A 20,652-nucleotide genomic window follows, 5' to 3' on the forward strand; every position below is an offset into this window, starting at 1 on the left:
AAAGTATACCGAGAAAGGGAAGATCTATTTAATGAATAATATGACATAATTGGCAGTCCATCTGAAAGAAAACGAAGCCATACCGTATATAAGGAATAAGTTTTAGATTTAACCATAAGATAAAAATAATAGAATAACATTTATTTTTTTGTATTTTAAAAAATTTTACTTATTTATTTTTAGAGAGAGGGGAGGGAGGAAAAAGAGGGAGAGAAACATGAGTGTGTGAGTGAAACATGGACTGCTTGCCTCGTGCACACCCCCGGCTGAGGACTTGGCCCTACAACCCAGGGATATACCCTGACTGGGAATGAAACCGGTGACCTTTTTGGTTTATAGACTGATGCTTATCCACGGAGCCGCACCAGCCAGGGCTAGAATAAAATTTTTAAGCCTAGGAGAGACATTTCCTCAGCAGATAAAAAATATAATGGCAATAGTATTAGTGAGAGAAAAGACATCAACAACAAAGTTCAAAACTATGATAGATTGACTAAAACACTTGTACCAGGTGGCAAACTAAAGTTAGTATACAAAGAGTATTCCTAAATTGACAAGAAAAATATAAACAACCCAACAGAAAAATAGGCCATAGGTAGTCAAGTGTATATTAAAATATTTATGATAACTATTTTTATTAATTACATTGACAAAAATTATTAAGAAGGTAGTAATATTACAGGCTGGTAGGTAGGTGAGGAAAACAAAGTTATTTACACATTGTTGGTGAGCCACTATAGTTGTTTTGTGAAAGGAGTTTAGCAGTAGCTTATAAAGTTTCACATACTATATATACTCTGTAAACCAGCACACCCACTTTTGACATCTGTCTCAAGACATAAAAGCCCTAAAGGAAAATGTAGTAAGAATATTGATTGCAGCATTATTTGTAGTGAGAAAAAGGTTTAAAGTGGTCCGAATGGCCATTATTAACAGGGATGTTTGACTACATTTTGACACATTCCTATTAAAGAATACGGTGAAACAGTTAAAATAAATAAATTATTTCTGTTCGTTGATCTGGAAGGATATCTATGACTTGAAAAGAGTAAAATGTAGAGTAATATGCCCACTATAATTCTATTTTTAGAAGAGATGAAAAACATACGTATAAATATATATTGGGTTGGCCAAAAAGTCCATATGGTTTTGTTCTGTACAATAAAAGGCACATTTTTCTTTTCTTTTTTTCTAAAGATTTCATTTACTCTTAGATGGGAAGGGAGGGAGGAAGACAGGAAGAGAAACATCAGTGCATGGTTGCCTCTCGAGTGTCCCTTGCTGGGGGCCTGGTCTGCAACGCAGGTGTGTGCCCTGACTGGGAATCAAATGAGTCATTTGGTTGGCAGGCCAGCACTCAGTCCATCAAGTGCTGGGCCAAAAGACATATTTTTCATACTCACCAGTAACTTTATTGATTTGGATATTTTGAGTATCTTGGCTATATTTCACATAGTGTAACGTTGATTGTTGTCAATTAATGGCTCGATTTGATCACTGTCATCAAGCAGTGAAAAATTTCCAGCATAAAACTTTGCAAACCACTTTTAACACATTCAGTCAGTCACAGTACCTTCTCCATACACTGCACAAACCCTTTTTTGTATTTCAGTTGGGTTTTTACCTTTCTTAGAATAATAAGAAAGTGCTGAAAATGTTGCTTATTTTCTTCCATCTTCAATATTAAAATGGCTACACAAAAATTCACCAGTTTTGATGTTTTTTTTAATGCACACTGTTATGACAACTGTCACAATACAATCTTAACAAAATAATTTCAAATGAAGTTAAAAACAACTAAATGCTACTGGAGCCATCGTATAGAAAAAAAATGAATTAATTTGTTGGCCAACCCAATATTTATATGAGCGTAGAAAAAAGTATGGAAAAATGTACACTAGGTTAACATTTTGTAGGAATGGAGTGGGGGATACTGAGGGAAATGATACCTTTTTCTTAGATAACAAAAAATGGTTTCACTGGTTACAGTGATTATTAATTTAAAAAAGAAAAATGGTCCTTGGGCAACTGTAGGGTGCATGAAGGCAGGGACTGTCTTGTTCTTGTTACTGATATGCTCCAGCACCTAAAAGGAGTATGTACTGCTTAATAAATTTTTATTGGTTGAATGAAATTTTTACAATATCTAAGTTGGTAGTAAATGGTAAAATTGGTGTTTCTCAGTGGTTCTTAATTCGGATTTATGAATTGTTTTGAGAATCTGAAAGCCTCTGCCCAGGGCGATAACAGATATGCACACCCTTTTCCATGTAATCTAAGGGAGTTCAGCAGCCCCTTAAGGAATTTGCCTGTACAGCAGTGATTATAAATCCATCATATATCCAATAATTTCATATCCCATTACAGTCTGACCAAACTAACAACAACATTCCCCTAGCTATTATGCGAAAGTCTTATTCATTAGAATATGGTTAATTGGACAAAATTATTGGACACCATATCGTGGGCTCAAAAGCCTATTTGTTAGCTTTCCATGGGAAGCAACATCATCATCTAGCTTTCTGACATCTGTAGACCATAAATCTCCAAGACTGAAAAAGTATGTTGTAGCGTCATCTGTGCGTGTGAGTGTGTAATAAGACTATAATGCAGGATTGCACAAAGAGCAGTAATAGTAGAGAGTAAAGGTGAGAAATCAAAGAACTAATAAGAAAGAGACCCTAAGAGAGAGACTGGGATAAGAGGAGAATATTATGGCACAATCTGGACTTTTCTTTGGAAAAGAAAAACCCTACAGGAAGATAAATAAGATGATGATTCCCAATCCAAGAAATTCTTCTTACTCTTTTTCCCCTTCTACAGCAAAGTTTGAGAGGGTTTCTGCAGTGAGTGAGACTAAGTAGTCAGCAGCTTCTGTGTGTATGTTTTCTGAGTGGTGAGCAGTGGAGGGAGGGCCAATGGGTGTGACTGTCCTCTTGAGAGGGAGCTAAGGTTTTCCTTTCTACCTCCAATAAATCATGTGTGTTTTATGGAAGCACTTATGCTTGTTGTTTTCTTCCTATTTTGTTTTTTTGTTTTTCTTTTGTTAGAATATAAACTTCCATAAGAGTAGGGAACTTATCTTATTCACTACTGTCTTGTTCACTAGCTCCAGGGCCTAGATCATGACTGACATAGTAGTTGCTCTATAAATATTAAATCAGTGCATTTTTAAAAATTACCTATTTGTTCAAGATCTGTACTTTGTGTTAGCTGTGTGACCTGATTGGGGGCGTACTTCCACAGGTTCGACTCAAACTTCAGGTAAAGATTCTGGGTACAGGGAGACCTGGGTAAACCGCACTACATGTAATTTATTTTTCTTATCCAAGTATATATTTGCCTTTAAACTTCCACTTGTGAAGGGTATATGAAAAAGAGTCTATTATATATGTGCTCTTGTTTGTTCTTGTTCATTTTAAAAAGAACACTTGATTTAGGAGCAGATGATTTATAATTTCATTTCTTTGAATTACTTGATTACTAAATGCTTGGTGGCAGTTAAACCTCAATACAAGTGTTTGAGGATAATTAAGCCTTAATACATAAGCCTATCCAACCCGTTTTAACTCCATTTCTCTCTATAAAAAATATATATAAAATGTAAGTTTAATTTTTTTAAAAAACAGAACTACCAATGAAATAAAAAACCTGCAATACCTACCTCGAACTAGTGAACCCCGTGAGATGCTCTTTGAAGACAGGACAAGAGCTCATGCAGATCATATAGGACAAGGTTTTGAACGACAGACTACAGCTGCTGTTGGAGTGTTGAAGGCTGTGCACTGTGGAGAGTGGTATATATTAACTACTGCTATTTTAATGAAATGTTTTCTTGGCTTTAACATTTTGGAGAGTTTCTCAGTAATACTGTTTACTGATGGGGGATTATTTTCTCATGTATTTGGATATCGTAACTGTATGACTGTACTAAAGATTTTCATTGCTAGAATCTAGTTTTTCTTTTGGATTTGCTGAAATAATTTTATTTTCTAAGTGACTAGATGTGAAAACAATTGTCTTATCTAAGATAAAAGAAAAACTAAGATTTACTTGGTACTTATTATATGCCTATTTACGAATATTCATTTGATTTTCAATTTCTTGTAGGCCCATATTTATCTTACAAGAAAACTGAGGCTCAGTACTGTCAAATAACATTATGATAGTTATATGTTAATAAGTGACAAAGCTGAGACTGAGTTCAGATGTGACTCCAGACTCATGTTTTTCTTTATACTGTTCTACCTTGTTCTCTGCCAAGGTTTGGTGTCTATAGTATTAAGTATTTGTTCACCTTGTATATTATTTTTTTCCGGCTTCATCTGCAAGTTACACTTTGAATCATTTCATAAATTAAAAAATGGATAATTAATTCTCTTAAATATACTTAAGGTATCCTCCCATTAAGAACTGTTTCATTTATTGATAAATAAATAGATACTGTAAAATAAGTTTTCTCAGGTTTCTGTTTTCAAACTGAGTGTTTAGGTATGAAACTTAAGTTGGAATGTGCTATTTTACTTATTAAAGCAGTTGAATTAGACATTAAATATGCAAGAACATTTTCTAATTGTAAAAGAAAACTTTTAATTCTGAAAATATAAAATGTCAAACATTGTTGCATAGTTTTCTAAGATACCATGAAAAATATAATCTACCCTGGCTGGTGTAGCTCAGTGAATTGACTGTGGGTAGTGAACCAAAGGGTTGCTGGTTCAATTCCTAGTCAGGGTACATGTCTGTGTTGCAGGCCAGAGCCCTAGAAGGGGGTATGCAAAAAGCAACCACACGTTGCTATTTCTCTCCCTCTTTCTCCTTCCCTTTCCCTCTCTCTAAAAATAAATAAATCTTTAAAAAATATGTAATCTGTATTTTTATACATGAGGAAATTTTATTTTCAAGGGCTACTAATACAGAATTGACTTTTTGTTAACTTACTATAAAAATTTATAATATTTTATAAATTATTAGTATGCCGGAAGCCAGTGTAAACTGACCTCCTTTCTTTTTTTTTAATGTATATTTTATTGATAATGCTATTACAGTTCCATTTTTTTCTCCCCTTTATTCTCCTCTGCCCTGTATCCCCCTTTCCACCACTATTGCCCCACCTTAGTTCATGGCCATGGGTCATACATACAAATTATTTTGGCTTCTCCATTTCCCATACTATTCTTAAATTCCTCCTGACTATTTTGTATCTACTCTTTATGCTTCTTATTCCCTGTACCTTTTCCCCCATTCTCCAACTTCCCCTCCCTGCTTCCCCCTCCCCATGTGATCTCTGTTTCTGTGAATCTGTTCCTGTTCTAGTTGTTTGTTTTTGGTTTTTAGATTTGGTTGTTGATAGTTGTGGGTTTGTTGTCATTTTACTGTTCATATTTTTTATCTTCTTTTTCTTAGGTAAGTCCCTTTAACATTTCATATAATAAGGGCTTGGTGATGATGAATTCCTTTAACTTGACCTTGTCTGGGAAGCACTTTATTTGCTCTCCCATTCTAAATAATAGCTTTGCTGGATAGAGTAATCTAGGTTGTAGGTCCCTGCCTTTCACCATTTTGAGTAGTTGTTTCAGATCTTTCTGCCCTGTAAGGTTTCTTTTCAGAAATCAGCTGCTAGCCTTACAGGAACTCCTTTGTAGGTAATTGTCTCCTTTTCTCTTGCTGCCTTTAAGAGTCTCTCCTTATCTTTAATCTTAGGTAATGTAATTATAATGTGCCTTGGTATGTGCTTCCTTGGGTTCAACTTCTTTGGGACTCTCTGAGCTTCCTGGAAATCTGTTTCCTTTGCCAGATTGTGGAAGTTCTTCATTATTTTTTCAAATAAGTTTTCAATTTCTTGCTCCTCTTCTCCTCTTTCTGGCATCCCTGTGATTCAGATGTTGGAAAGTTTAAAGTTGTCCCAGAGGTTCCTAAGTCTCTCCTCATTTTTTTTGAATTCTTGTTTCTTCATTCTGTTCCAGTTCAATGTTCTTTTCTTCCTTCTTCAAACCATTGATTTGAGCCCTGGTTTCCTTCCCTTCCCAGTTCCCTGTACATTTTCCTTTATTTCACTTTTCATAGCCTTCACTTTTTTCTCTATCTTGAAACCTTACTCAACCATTTCTGTGAGCATCCTCATTACCAGTGGTTTGAACTGTACATCTGATAGATTGGCTATCTCTTCATCGCTTAGTTCTATTTTTGGAGTTTTGATCTGTTCTTTCACTTGGGCCACATTTCTTTTTCTCCATGTGCCTGTTACATTGTAAGGGGTGGAAGCTAAGTTATTTACCAGCGTAGGGCAATCCCTGTTACTGCATTGTGGTGCTGTATATGGGGGAGGGGTTCAGAAAGGGAACAATACTGCTTGTTTGGCTCTCCACAGGCTTTCAGTCATTCACCTACTACCCACAAGCAAATTGGGCCCTTCTGATGATGATTTCCAGGTGGGTGGGTTTGTATACATTCTTGGTATTGTTGGGTCTCTCCAGCGAATTGTCCTGTGAAGCTGGGGGTTTCTCCCAACACCTCAACACCCACAAATTTTTACAGCCAGAATTTTACAGGTGTTTTGAAGTTTTCTTTTCCCCATGTTGGAACCCTGGGTTGTTCAGTCTGTCTTGCTCCCCGGTTGTTCTTCCTGGTTTATCCGCACACAAATGTAGGCCTATCCTGGTCTTCCAGCTGCTGCCTTGCTGCATCCTGTCCATCCCGTTGTCCATCCCGTTGTCCATCCCGTTGTCCATCTCCATCCCTCCTACTGATTGGATGAATGTTTCTTCTTTAACTCCTTGGTTGTTGGACTTCCATATAGTTTGACCCCTCTCCCCTCTGGCAGTTCTGGTTATTTATTTTTTTTTAATTTTAAATTTGTTGTCGTGCTTTTGGTTGTAAAAGGCAAAGTGTATCTGCTTATGCGTCCATCTTGGCTAGAAGTTAGCTGACCTTTTTTAACATAAATGAAACTTTATCAATTTTAGGTATACAGAGTAGCTAGTACTGAAGTAGTCCTAAGAGATGTTCGGGAAAATAATATTAATACTTTATAATTCAGTAATAATTTATCATTGAACTTGTTTAACTTAAAGGGTAATTTTAAATATCTCTTGTTATGCTTATACAGTTTTTGTGTTCTGATTTAAACTATAATCCAGTTTAAAACAGTAAATTTATCTTTGTGGAAATCATTACAAACTCCTATTTCAAATTAATTAGATTTCTCTTGAATGTTTGATATAAAGTATCTAAGAGGTCATCAAAAATTACATAGGATGAAATCTAATTTAGGGTATTCAGCTAAGTTAGCTACATATTTACACTCTTTTTCAGAGATAAATATTCCTGCTTCATGACTTTAGCACTTTGTTAAAATCTTTTAAACTTCTTTAAATTATAGTTGGTATATACTCACTCTTCCACTTTATATGCGATTTGAGTTTAGAGATTGTGTCCTGTCCTTCATGGGACCATCATAGTTCTCAATAAATATCTATTAATAAAAAAACCACTTTGGTGGCTAGTAATTTCATAGGATAGGGACTGTTGCCAAACTAATATACTAATAAGTTAGGTGGCCAAATTTAAGAATATGCTTGAGACAGATTTTGGGATGAGATATTGCTAGTTATGAGTTTCCCCACTGTTGTAATACACAGTTTGCTTCCTAGACCAGTGCTTCTTTCATCACTTAATACTAAAGATGACAAGAATATAATTTTGTTGGTGCTGTAAGAGGGCTTCATGGCTCTGATGAAAACATGGTTTATGATCCCTTTATAATAATAAATTCCTTGGTGTTAAATTAAGCTATACTAAGGAAGTTGGTGCTTTCTTTTTTTCTAAGTGTTTTGAATTCTACTCTTTGTCTCAAGAAGACATTAAGTATTAGAATATTAGATTCTTGACTTTATCTTAGAGCCAGGCTTAACACCAATTTGGAATAAAGACTAGGGTTGATTTAGATGAAATCTTCAGCTAGGTAAGCTTATGAAGTATTAATCAAATTATATTGCTCTTTAGGTATGAAGGCTTATGAAGAAAAGATTCATATAGAGGGTGCAGCAAAAGTAGGTTTACAGTTGTTTATATAGAAAAACTAATAATAGTTATTAGTTTTAGTAATAAATAGTATTAGTATAAACTAATACTATTTATTACTAATAAATAGTAATAGAAGAATAACCTCTGTGTTTGACATAGTCACAACTGAAAACCTACTTTTGCCCAACCCTCTAGGTTTATATATTCAAAGTGGCTTCTTTGAAATTGTTTTTTGAAAAAAATCAACCACTGAAATATAATTTATATTCAATCACATACCCACATACTCATTAAAAATATTATATAGTTTGATATGTTTTGACAAATATATATAGCTATATTACCACTACCTCAGATAAGGTAATAGAACATTTTGTGTCCTTCATATCCTTTGGCAGTTAATCTCCCCCATTGTTACTCCAGCTCCAGACATCCTTTCATCTGTTTTTCTTTTTGGTCTTCATAGGTTAGTATTGCCTAGTCTAGGATCTTATGTAAATAGAATCATATGTGTTGCCTGGCTTCTTTTACTCAGCATAATGTTTTTGAGGTTCATCTATGGTGTTACATGTATTAGTAGTTCATTCCTTCTTGTAGCTGAGTGGTATGTCATTGAATGGATATATCACAACTGATTTATTCATTCACCTGATGGTAGACGTTTGAGTTGTTTCCAGTTTTATGAATAGTTGTTACAGACATTCACTTACAAGCCTTTTTATACATATAAGATTTCATTTCACTTTAGTAAATACACAGAAATGGAATTAGAGTCTTAGATAGAGTAAGGCAAAATGAGTGTGTACAGAGAAAATTTTAAGTCTACAAAAGAAGTACTGGAATTAATAAGCAAACTTATCGAAGTCTCAAGATAAGACAATATTGAAAGTCAGTTGTATTTCTATATGTTAGCAATATTCATGAAAATTGCCACTGACATGGTCTTACAATAGCATAAAACCATATAATACTTAAAGAAATAAAATTTAAAAATATATAACAGGTGCTAAAAACTATAAAAAACTAAAGAGAAAAATTAAGGACTTACATACATGTAGAGCTATAACCTTGTTTATGGATTGGAAGAGTCAATATTGTTTTGTCAATTCCTTCCCAAGTGATCAATTCAATCAAAATCTACAAGGTTTTCTTATAGAAATACAAAAAACCTACTATAGGCAAAACAATCTTGAGGGGTGGGAGAAAAATAATGTTAGAGGATTTATACTACCACTACCTGTCATTTTAAAGCTAGTGGAGGGTACAAGATGATTTAGTGGGGAGAGGAGAAATGGTGCTGGAACAATAGGATATCCATGCACAAAAACAAAAATGAAAAATAATGAACCTTGACCCTTATCTTACAACAAACAAAAAGCCTTAACATGGATTACAGAATGAAAGGTAACATTAAAATGATAAAGTTTGTTAGAAGAAAACATTGGAGGAAATTTTGTATTAGTCAGAAATTTCATGAACCATAAGAGAAAATGATATTAAGATCATGAAAAGGTAGGCTACAGACTGGAAGAGAATATTCGAGGTGTGTGTGTAAATGACTTGTATCCAAATATATAAAGAACTCTTAAAATTCAAGAATAAGAAAACAGTCCAATTAAAATTGGGCGATACATGCACAAACAGGCATTTTACAAAAGGTACACAGATGCTCTTTTTTTCATTTCAGGAAAGAACTTTTCTCTTTGTAGCTTGTTAGAAGTTTAGATGGTTGAGACCTCTCTTCCTTTCTAATATAAGTATTTAAAACTAAATTTCTAAACACTGCTTTAGCTATATTCCACAAATGTTGACATTAAAAGTTCTTCAGTTGTACCAAAAGAGAAATGTAAATTAAAACCACATTGAGATAAGCACATATACTCACTAAAATTACTACTACTAATAATTTTTAAGCAGACCATAACAAAAATAGTGAAGATATGAATTAATTACAACTTTCATATAGTGCTCTGGAAACCATAAAAATGTTTGGCAGTTTCTTACAGAATTTAAACATATACTTACTCTAGGACCCTGTAATTCTATTGATTCCATTTCTGTCCCTCTGTTCCATTTTCTCTCTTGGTTATTCTGTATTATCATACATCTCCTATCTGTATGTGATTCATTATATACATATATGACAGTATGGAATAACCAAGAAAAGTATGTGTGTTTATCTGAGATGTACCAAATATTAAACATAATTATATATAACATGTATATTATGTATATACACACATACATCTGATATTTATACTACATTAATTATGCTAGATTCAACATACTAACATTGTTAATGACATTTATATTTATATTAATGTGTTGCCAGAATTAATTAACTTTATTTATCTTTCCAATGAATCAGCCATTTATTTCATTGATTTTTTTCTATTTTTGTTTTATTATTTCTGCTCTTTTTAAAAAAGATTTTATTTATTTTTAGAGAGAGGAGAAGCAAGGGAGAGAGGGAGGGAAACATCAATGTGCAAGAGATACATCGTTAGGTTGCTTCTCGCTCACCCCCAAATGGGGACCTGGCTGCAACCCAGGTATGTGCCCTGACTGGGAATTGAACTGGCGAACTTTTGGTTCGCAGGCTAGCACTCAGTCCATTGAGCCATACCAGCCAGGGCTCTTTATTCCTTTAAGGAAAGAACCTGCTCTTCTCTTTCTAGCTTACATTAGAAGCTTAGGTTATTGATTTGAGCTTGCTCTTTTCTAATATAAATATGTAAAACTAAATTTCTAAGCACTACTTTAGCTGTATTCCACAAATGTTGATAATTGTATTTTTTAATATATTTTATTGATTATGCATTACAGTTGTTCTATTTCCCCCTTCATTCCCCTCCACCTTGCACAACCCCTCCCCCCTTCAGTTTATGACCATGTGTCTCAAATTCTTTAGATTCTATATTTCCCCTACTATTCTTGCCCTCCCCCCCTATTTTCTACCTACCATCTATGCTACTTATTTTCTGTACCTTCTCCCCCTTCTCCTTCTCCCACTCCCCTGTTGCTAACTCTCCATGTGATCTTCATTTCTATGGTTTGCTCCTGATTTAGCCGTCCTTTCAGTTTGCTTTTGTTTTAGGTGTGGTTGTTAATAACTGAGTTTGCTGTCCTTTCACTGTTCATCTTTTTTATCTTCTTTTTCTTAGGTGAGTCCCTTTAACATTTCGTATAACAAGGGCTTGGTGATGATGAACTCCTTGAACTTCACCTTATCTGAGAAGCACTTTATCTACCCTTCCATTCTAAATGAAAGTTTTGCTGGATAGATCAATCTTGGATGTAGGTCTTTGGTTTTCATGACTTGGAATACTTCTTTCCAGCTCCTTCTTGCCTGTAAGGTCTCTTTTGAGAAATCAGCTGACAGTCTGATGGGAACTCCTTTGTAGGTGACTGTCCCCTTATCTCTTGCTGCTTCTAGAATTCTCTCCTTCATTTTAATCTTGGCTAATGTAATTATGATGTGCCTTGGTGTGTCCCAACTTCTTTGGGACTCTCTGAGCTTCCTGGACTTCCTGAAAGTCTATTTCCTTTGCCAGATTGGGGAAGTTCTTCTTTATTGTTTGTTCCAATAAGTTTTCCACTGGTGGCTGTTTCTCTTCCCTTTCTGGTACCCCTATAATTTGGATGTTGGAGCGTTTAAAGTTGTCCTGAATGTTTCTAAGCCTCTCCTCATTTTTTTAAATTCTTGTTTCTTCATCATTTTTTGTTCAGTCATTTTTTTCCTCCTTCTGGTCCACTCCTTTGATTTGAGTCCCAGTTTCCTTTCTATTACTATTGGTTTCCTGTGCATTTCCATTCATTTCAATTAGTTTAGCCTTCATATGTTCCTCTAATTTGTGACTAAAATCAGCCAGTCTGTCAGCATCCTGATCACCAGTGTTTTGAAGTGTGCATCTGAAAGTTGGCAATTTCTTATTCACTTAGATTTATCGGCTCTGGGGCTCTGAGTTGTTCTTGAGCCATGTTTTGATCTGTTTGTGCCTGTTACATATGAGGAGCGGAGCCTTAGTTGTTCACCAGGGCGGGGCCACCCAGGTTGCTGGTTTGTGACACTGTATGTGGGGGCGGGTCAGAGAGGGACAATGGCGGTCCCCTCTGCCACTTTCTGCCACTGGGGCCTGCACAGTCTGTCTTACCGCTTCCTCCTTCACCAGTTTATCTACGTGCAGATGTGTGACCGTGGTCAGCCCTCAGTGAGTCCACCGCCTTGGGCCCTCAGTGGATCCGCCTGCTACTTCACACCTGGGATCCGCCCACGGCTGCTGGCGTGCCTCGCGTGCCTGGGTCAGTCTGGTGGATCCTGCCCGACCCCGCACTGCTGCTGGCTATGGCCCTCTTACCGGTTTGGCTGAAGGGTTCGTTATTGTCAGACTTTCGTTAGTTCAGTTTTCTGTGGTTTGGCTGCATTTTTGTTGCTAAAACTTTGTTGTTTTTAAACTTGGTTGTGCAAGAAGATGCAGTGCTTCCACCTACGCCTCCATCCTGGCGAAAGTCCCTCGTATTTTCATTATACAGTACAGAATTATTCTAATTTACTGTTTGGTGTCTTTTTTTTTTTAAATCATGGGTTATTGAGAAGACTTTGTGTACTTTTCATTATTTTAGAATTTATTTCCAGATTTCTGGGGGTGTTTTTCTGTCCAGTTTATTTCCCTGTGGCCAGAGAACATACTCTATATTTCTCTTTGATTTCCTGTGGTTTGCTTCATGGTCTATCTTGATGGATAGTATATGTGCATGCAAAAGAATGTTTATTATGTTTAGGGGTATAGTGCTCTATTAATGCCAACTAAGTCAATATTGTTGGTAGTGTGGTGCAAATTTTATATATTTTCTCACTGATTTTTTTTTTTAGTCACCAATGTCCAACTGTAACATTGGGTTTTATTGTCTCTCTTTACAACTTCACTAGTTTTTTATTTAAGTACCAATATCTTTTATTGATTATGCAGTTACAGTTATCCAATTTTTTGCCCTTTGCCCCTCTGCTCAGTAACTCCCTTTCCTCCAGCATTCCCCACACTTAGTTCATGTCTGTGGGTTGTGCATGTAAATTCTTTGGCTGCTCCCTTTCCTATATGATTTTTAACATCTGCCTGTCTGTTTTGTTCCTACCAATTATGCTTCTTGATGCCTGCACCATTTCCCCACCTCGCCCACTTCCCCCTCCCAGCTGATAACCCTCCAGATAATCCCCATACCTATGATTCTGTTCCTGTTCTGGTTGTTTGCTTAGTTGGTTTTTGTTTTTATTCTTTAGATTCAGCTGTTGATAGTTGGGAGTTTGTTGTCATTTTAATGTTCATAGTTTTGGTCTTCTTTTTCTTAAATAAGTCCCATGTAATAATGGCTTGGTGATGATGAATTCCTTTAGCTTTACCTTGTCTGGAAAGCACTTTTTCTGCCCTTTCATTTTAAATGATACTAGGGTAATCATAGTTTTAGGTCTTTGCTTTTCATCACTTTGAATATTTCTGGCCAGCATCTTCTGGCCTGCAAAGTGTCTTTTGAGAAATCTACTGATAGTCTTATGGAAACTCCTTTGCAGGTAACTCTCTGCTTTTCTCTTGCTCCTTGTAAGATTATCTCTTTATATTTAACTTTTGGCATTTTAATTATGATGTGTCTTGGTGTGATCCTCTTTGGATGTAACTTGATTGGGACTCTGTGCTTCCTGGACTTGGATGTCTATTTCCTTCACCAAATTAGGGAAGATTTTATTTAGTATTTTTTCAAATAGATGTCCAATTTCTTGTTCTTTCTCTTCTTTTGGCATTCCTATGATTCAAATATTGGAATGCTTGTAGTTGTCACAGAGGCTTCAAACTGCCCTTGGTTTGGGGGGGGGTGTTGGATTCTTTTTTCTTCCTGTTGTTCTGATTGGTTTTTTTTTTGCTTCCTTTTGTTCTAATCATTGAACAGTTGTTGGCTTCATCCATTATACTGCTGTTTCCCTCTAAATTATTATTTATTTCAATTCATGAATCCTCATTTTCTGACTGGATCTTTTTATATTGCTGAGGTCTTTACGAAGTTCCTTGAGTATCCCTATAACCAGTGGTTTGAACTCAGCATCTGATAGATTGCTTATCTCCATTTCCTTTAGCTCATTTTCTAAAGTTTTGATCTGTTCTTTTATTTGGGCCATGTTTCTTTGTCTACTTGTTTTGGCAACCTAGTCTTCCTGTGTTTGTTTCTATGTATTAGGTAGAGCTGCTCTGACACTGTGCCTTGTCAGTGTGGCCTAATGTAGTAGTTGTCCTGTAGGGTCCAGTGGCACAGCCTCCCCTATCATCCAAGCTGGATATTTGAGGGTGCTCTTTTCATGTGGGCTGAGCACACACTCCACTTTCAGTTTAACCTTGATTGCTGTTGGCAGATCAATGGAAGGGATTTATCCAGGCCAGTCAGCTGAAAGGATTGGCTGTGATCACTTACTACTATGCTCCATCCTCCGTGGAGGGTCAGCCGTGCAGGGGCAGAGTTGTGGTGCTATGTGGTCTGTATGTGTGTACTAGGTGCACTGGTCCTGGGGTTTCTTGGATGATGTGGGCCAAGGTAAGCCCCCACCTGTGTTTTGCCTGGGGCCACCCTGTTTAAGCTATCAAGCATTCTGAGGTGGCTACTACTTGTGCTTGGCTTGGAGATTCCTAGGCAGAGCCAAGCTGTGAATCTGGGCTAGCTGTTGCTAGTGCCCAGCCTGGAGCTCAATGCCAGGTTTTGCTTGTTTGATAGGATTTAGGATGCTGTAAAACAGGAGCCAAGACCTGCCATTCATATGGAAAAGCAGCTTGGGTAGGCCCGTAAGTTGGGTGGGGCAGAGTCTCTGGGGGTCTCCAAGGTGGGTCAAACAGTGTTAGCCAGGTTGATGAGTCTCAAATATGACACTAGCCTGCTGGCTCCATGGCTCTGCGGGGAGGACTCAGAAAAGGGACAATGGCCTCTGGTCGCCCTGAAGTCAGACATTTCAGCCTCTTACAGTATGCCACTGGTGCCCTTCAAACTGACATCCTGGTGCTGGAGCTCTGAGGACATGAAATTGAGTAGGTGAGTCCATGTATGGGTTCTTTAAGAGGAACTGTTTTGGGCTTCAGAAATTTCTAATACCAACTCCATCCCTGGCTTGGGCTTCAGAAGTTTCTAATACCAACTCAAATGTCTAGCTAATGTTTGTAGCCAGAAGTTGTGGGGACCTATTTTCCTGGCGCTAGAACCCTGGGCTGCTGTGCCTGGTGTGGGGTAGGTCTGCTTGCTCCTGAGATACTCTTGAATTTTTATCTACCCCACACAGATGAGAGACCAGCCTGTTCTCTTTCTGTGGCCCTCCTACCAGTCTCAGTGAATGTGGTTTCTTTAATCCCGTAGTTGTCAGACTTCTATTAGTTCCATTTACTTCTGTAGTTATCTATTTCTGATGGTTCTGAGTGTGGTAGTTCTATATTTTAGTTGTCATTTTGATGTGGTTGTGAGAAGAGGTGAGGCATGTGTGCCTATGCCACCATCTTGACCAGAAGCTCTTTTATTTGTTTGGGGTTTTTTTTTTACTCCAAAGACAAATCACTCCATGTATTTGTCTTTGGTAAGGGCTTAACATATAATTCATATAACATACAATTTACCTTTAAAGTATATATAATTCAGTAGTTTTTAGTATACTCACAGAGTTGTGCACTTATCACTACTATTATAGAATATTTTCATCAGCTCAAAGAGAGGTACACCTTGTTTATGGATTGGACTTTTTAGAGATTGTTCCCCAATCCTACACCCTCTTCAACCTCTTTAGGCAACCATTTATGTCATTTCTTCTCTCTGTATTTGTCTGTTCTAGATATTTCATATAAGTGGAATGATGTAACTTTTTTTGGTGATTAGCTTTCGTTTAGCAAAATATGTTTTCAAGGTTGTTTATATATTTTGAAGCTCTGTTAATAGATTATTACATATTTAGAGTGATTATTCTCCACGAATTAACTCTATGAATTTATCATTATAAAATACCCTTTTTATCTTTGGTAATATTCTGTCCTGAGCTCTACTTTGATGTCCATACAGCCATTTGAGCTTTCTTATGATTAGTGTTTGCATGTTACATATTTTCGCATTGTTTGGCTTTTCACCTATATGGTTTATTATCTGTATCGTTTAATGTAGATACTATATATCTTGTTTTTAGTCTTTGCAATGATATTCTGTCTTTTAATTGTCATATTTAGACCATTTACATTTACTGTACCAGTAAATGTGGATTTAATTTTCCATTTTACTTTTTGTGTTTTGCCTTTTTCTTTTTTTGCCCTCTTTCCTGTCTTTTTAAAGCATTCTGTTATACATTCACTATTTCCTTATTAGTGATTGCTCTAAAGTTATTCGTCTACCTTCATTATATACCTCTGTATGGAATCTGTTAAGAACCTTTCAAATACTGCCATTTATTCCCCCACTCCCATTTCTGAACTTTGTGCTAGTCATTGTTGTAACATTTGTATTTTACATGTGCTATAAATCCCCCAATATGCTACTTTAGCTATAAGTATTTCCAAAGAGAGTTTGAAAATGAGAATAAAATACCTTTCATATTTACTATTACTTGTGCTCTATATTCATTTGAATAGACTTATATTTTCATCTAAATATCATTTCCTTCAGTCTGATGAGATTCCTTCACATTTTTCATTGTGCTGGTCTTCTGGTGACAGATTCTCAGCCTCTGTTTGAAAACGTTTTTTTTTTTTTTTTTTTTTCACATTTTGAAAGTATTTTTAATTCTAAATTGACTTTTTCTTGCAATACTTTAAAGATAACTCTGTTCTTTTCTGGCTTGTGTTGTCTCTAAAGGGAAGCCTGCAGTCATCCTTATCCTTTCTCTGTATGTTGATATAATGCATGAGTTTAGATTTTTCTCTTTATCACTGTTTTTTAAAAAAACGGTTATGATTTACCTTAACCGTTTTTTTTTTTATTTATGGTTTTTTTTTGGTTATTTTTGGTTTTTTATGGTTTTTTTTTTACCTTATGGTTTTTTTTTTTATTTAGTTGCTTGGAATTTTATTCTAAAATCTGTTTTTTAAGCATTTTCTGTAAACATGTATTTGTATACTCCAAATTAAATAGGGGATATTTTAGGGTTATATTTAAAGACAAGCAAATAAATTGGTAATAATATATTTCCTTAATACTTTTTAAATGAGTATCTTAATTTATTAAGGGTTGTTTAGGGATTTGGGTATCATTGCAGTTATATACGTCTTCATTGAAAGAAAATTCTTACTTCCCCCATACTTAACTCTAATTTTTATGTAGTATTTTCAGCTTGGGCACTTAATTTGTCAAAGTATTAACCTTAACTTTAAGACAAAATAGTTTTTTATTTGTATAATTAACCAATTCACATTTGTTTTAATTTTTCACAGTATTGTTACACATAGCTATAATATAATGAAGTAAGTTGTTTTTTATCTCTTTAGGTTGAAACTCATGCATGACAATATCCCTTTGTTTAAATATGTAAAGTGGTCTGCTGATTATAATTTAACTATTTCTAAGTACTTTGGTTTTGAATGTAAACTATTTTTACTTTGAATTTAATAAGGACTTAACAGAATGAAACATTAATGGCAGATTCTTATCACATGTTCTTTTTAGGCTTAATCAACCCCGAATAACCAAAGATGTCATTTGTTTTCATGCTGAAGATTTCTTAGAAGTAGTTCAACGAATGCAGTTAGATTTACATGAACCTCCACTATCCCAGGTATATATATTTTAAACCATTATTGACCTCAGTTTAATGTTTATTGTGAAAATGACTTACTGGTGTTTCTTGTTGCTTTTTTAGTGTGTCCAGTGGGTCGATGATGCAAAACTTAATCAACTGAGGAGGGAAGGCATTCGCTATGCCAGGATTCAGCTGTATGATAATGACATTTATTTTATCCCAAGGAATGTTGTTCATCAGTTTAAGACAGTTTCAGCTGTATGCAGTTTAGCATGGCATGTTCGACTCAAGTTATATCACTCAGAGGAAGACACTGCTCAGAGTACAGCTACTCATGAAACAGGCACATCACCAGATTCCACATCATCAATTCTTGGATCTCACACTGACAGTATGATTTGTGCTGTAAGCAAAACCTCTTTGGAGTCTCTTTTTTCAGATAAACTTCATTCTAAATATGAAGTACAGCAGATTAAACATGAACCTGTTGCATCTGTAAGAATCAATGAAGAATCTGTGAATGTTTATGTTTCTGAAAAGACTAGAGCACCGAATGATATGGATGGCAAGAATGTTAAAGCAAAATTGGATCATGTTCAATTTACAGAATTTAAGATTGGTGTGGACTCCAAATTTGAAAATAGCAGCAAAGATTTAAAGGAGGAATTGTGCCCTGGAAGTCTCTTAAATCTAGTTGATACAAGGCAACATAGTTCAGCACATTCAAATCAAGATAGAAAAGATGATGCTAAATATGTACATACCATTTAAAATCCTTTTAAAAAAAACAGCAAAAACTTAATAATGTAATAAAGATTCATGAATTATGAAAGCAAGCCAAGGACTTGCTCCCAAGTCTGTTACAAAATATAGTTTATGTAGCTTTGTAACATTCCTCAGTGCCTGTCCATAACTGTGAAGTATCAAAGCACTTAGGGCCAGATGCACTGTAAACATTGCAGATTTAAAGAAATGGAGTCTTTAAAAAGTTATTTGAGTTGGAGTTGTAGGTTTTAGGATGGAGCTGACATTAACATATATATATATATATTTTGTAATATGAGCCAGAATTCTTTTTGGACAATTTAAGGCTTTTCCATAGAGCTTATTTATACTAATTTTTTTTTCATTTAAAATGTGTCAGCACTGTAGTGTAAATAGCTTTAAAAATTTTTTTAGTGTGATTTATACTGAAATGTGAGCCACTTAATAAAGGTTCATAATAAATAAGTTTTCTGTCGGGTATGCAAAAAGACAAAGTGAAAATTCAGTTAAATCACATATTTGATCTCATGTGTCTGCTGGTGTATCCATTTAGAGTGGTAAAGGAGTGCAAATGTACATATTCAAATCTCGTGAATATTTAAATTCCCCACATTGTGCAAGCATTTTTTAAACTAAGATTCAGTTATAAAAGCATATTTATATATGTGTGTGTATGTATGGGAATATATATGTATATCTTATTTTACATAACTCCTTGAATTGCTGAATAGATGAATATGTGAAACTTCCTAGCCCTACTCCCTGGCATACATTTTAAAATATTTATAATCAACATTAAAAAGGCAGTTTAGGTAATAGAAAGAATTTTGTAAAGTTGGGCAAATAAAGGTCTCAGTGATATTTAACCCTTCTAATTAATGAAGTTCTGTGGACAGGCTACATTGCCCCTAACGTAAATTTTCTTTATAGTGTATGCAATGATATGAAGTTGAGAAAATTTTCTTATTAATAGGCACATTTGTTATACTTAATAGGAGCTGAGTAAAAAATACAGAAAATTTAACTGTGAGCAGTTAAAATCCTTATACATTTTTCTTGCACCACAGGAAGGAAATACGACAAATATAAAACCTTAAAATAAGGGCAGTGACTCAAACAGAGATGTAGCTAACAAAATATGTTTATCTCTTGTTTCTAAGGATCCCTCTCTGCCTACCCTAGCAAGGTAAATAAGGGTACAGCTGATCCTTAAATGATGTGGGTTTGAACTGCACATGTCAATTGAAAAAAACCTGTGTGTAAGCGGGCCCACACAGTTCACTTGTTCAAGGGTCAACTGTACTTCTTTTTCAAAAGAAGCTCTACAAAGTAAAATTAGGGTAGAAAACAGGATTGCCAGTGCCTAGCTAAAGAAAAACAAATGTCTTCAATGATGGACTTTTCAGCACTATTTTAGCTGCTTCCACTACTATAATTAAAAGTCAAACAAATGTCTTTAATGTATTCTTTGATGTAAGGAACTCTGCTCATTGCAAATCTTTTTTATTTGTCTTTGTTATTTTTCTGGGCTTATACTTTGGTTGATGACTTTCAACCGGGGCTCTGTGCTGCCATTTGGACTAGAGTTGCTATTCCATTTCAGTAGTTTCTGCTCTAGCTTCATTTGCGGACCCATAAAACACTTTATCTTTCTGGTTAGGAAGAAGCCACTTACAGGCATTTCATCAGAAAAAATAAACTGTAGCAATGATGTCATTTCTGTTCCCCAGTTTAAAAAGGGTAGGCACATATTAAAAATCTCAGTGGTTTATAGGAAGTCAATATTTGCATAGGAATTTTTATGGAATAAGAAATCATGATATTATAAATAGGGACATTCTTTTATATCTTACTGTCTTACCCTACTCCTCACTTTAATCTCTTTAAAGCTAAATTTATGTATTTGCACCTACTATTTCAGGAGACAAAGTTTGTAATAAAGCAGTATTGAAAAATAGGGGGGGTTTCTTGGTTTTCTTCTTTTAATTGAAGGGTAGCATATTTAACAAGATTTGTCTGAGTTCCAATTTTCCAGTAGCATACACATAGATACATAAGATCATACTGCAATAAAATATATTTAGAGTATCCCTCCAAAATATATGAGCCTTAAACTTTTAAAGATA

At 35.3% G+C, this 20,652-nt stretch overlaps 1 protein-coding gene across 1 annotated transcript in view; it reads left to right on the plus strand.

The window, feature by feature from the left end:
- The window catches only part of RSBN1L (round spermatid basic protein 1 like), a 76,430-nt gene extending 56,440 nt beyond the window's left edge, over nucleotides 1-19,990 (plus strand). The window contains exons 6-8 of the mRNA XM_037162214.2: nucleotides 3,630-3,797; nucleotides 17,689-17,797; nucleotides 17,882-19,990. Coding sequence (XP_037018109.2) covers nucleotides 3,630-3,797; nucleotides 17,689-17,797; nucleotides 17,882-18,532 — 928 coding nt within the window. The 3' untranslated portion in view covers nucleotides 18,533-19,990. The remainder of the gene's footprint in view (nucleotides 1-3,629; nucleotides 3,798-17,688; nucleotides 17,798-17,881) is intronic.
- The last annotated feature ends 662 nt before the right edge of the window (nucleotides 19,991-20,652 follow it).

This window comes from Artibeus jamaicensis, unplaced genomic scaffold (assembly GCF_021234435.1).
Source record: "Artibeus jamaicensis isolate MK-2021 breed Jamaican fruit bat unplaced genomic scaffold, CSHL_Jam_final contig_518, whole genome shotgun sequence".
Taxonomy (NCBI): domain Eukaryota; kingdom Metazoa; phylum Chordata; class Mammalia; order Chiroptera; family Phyllostomidae; genus Artibeus; species Artibeus jamaicensis.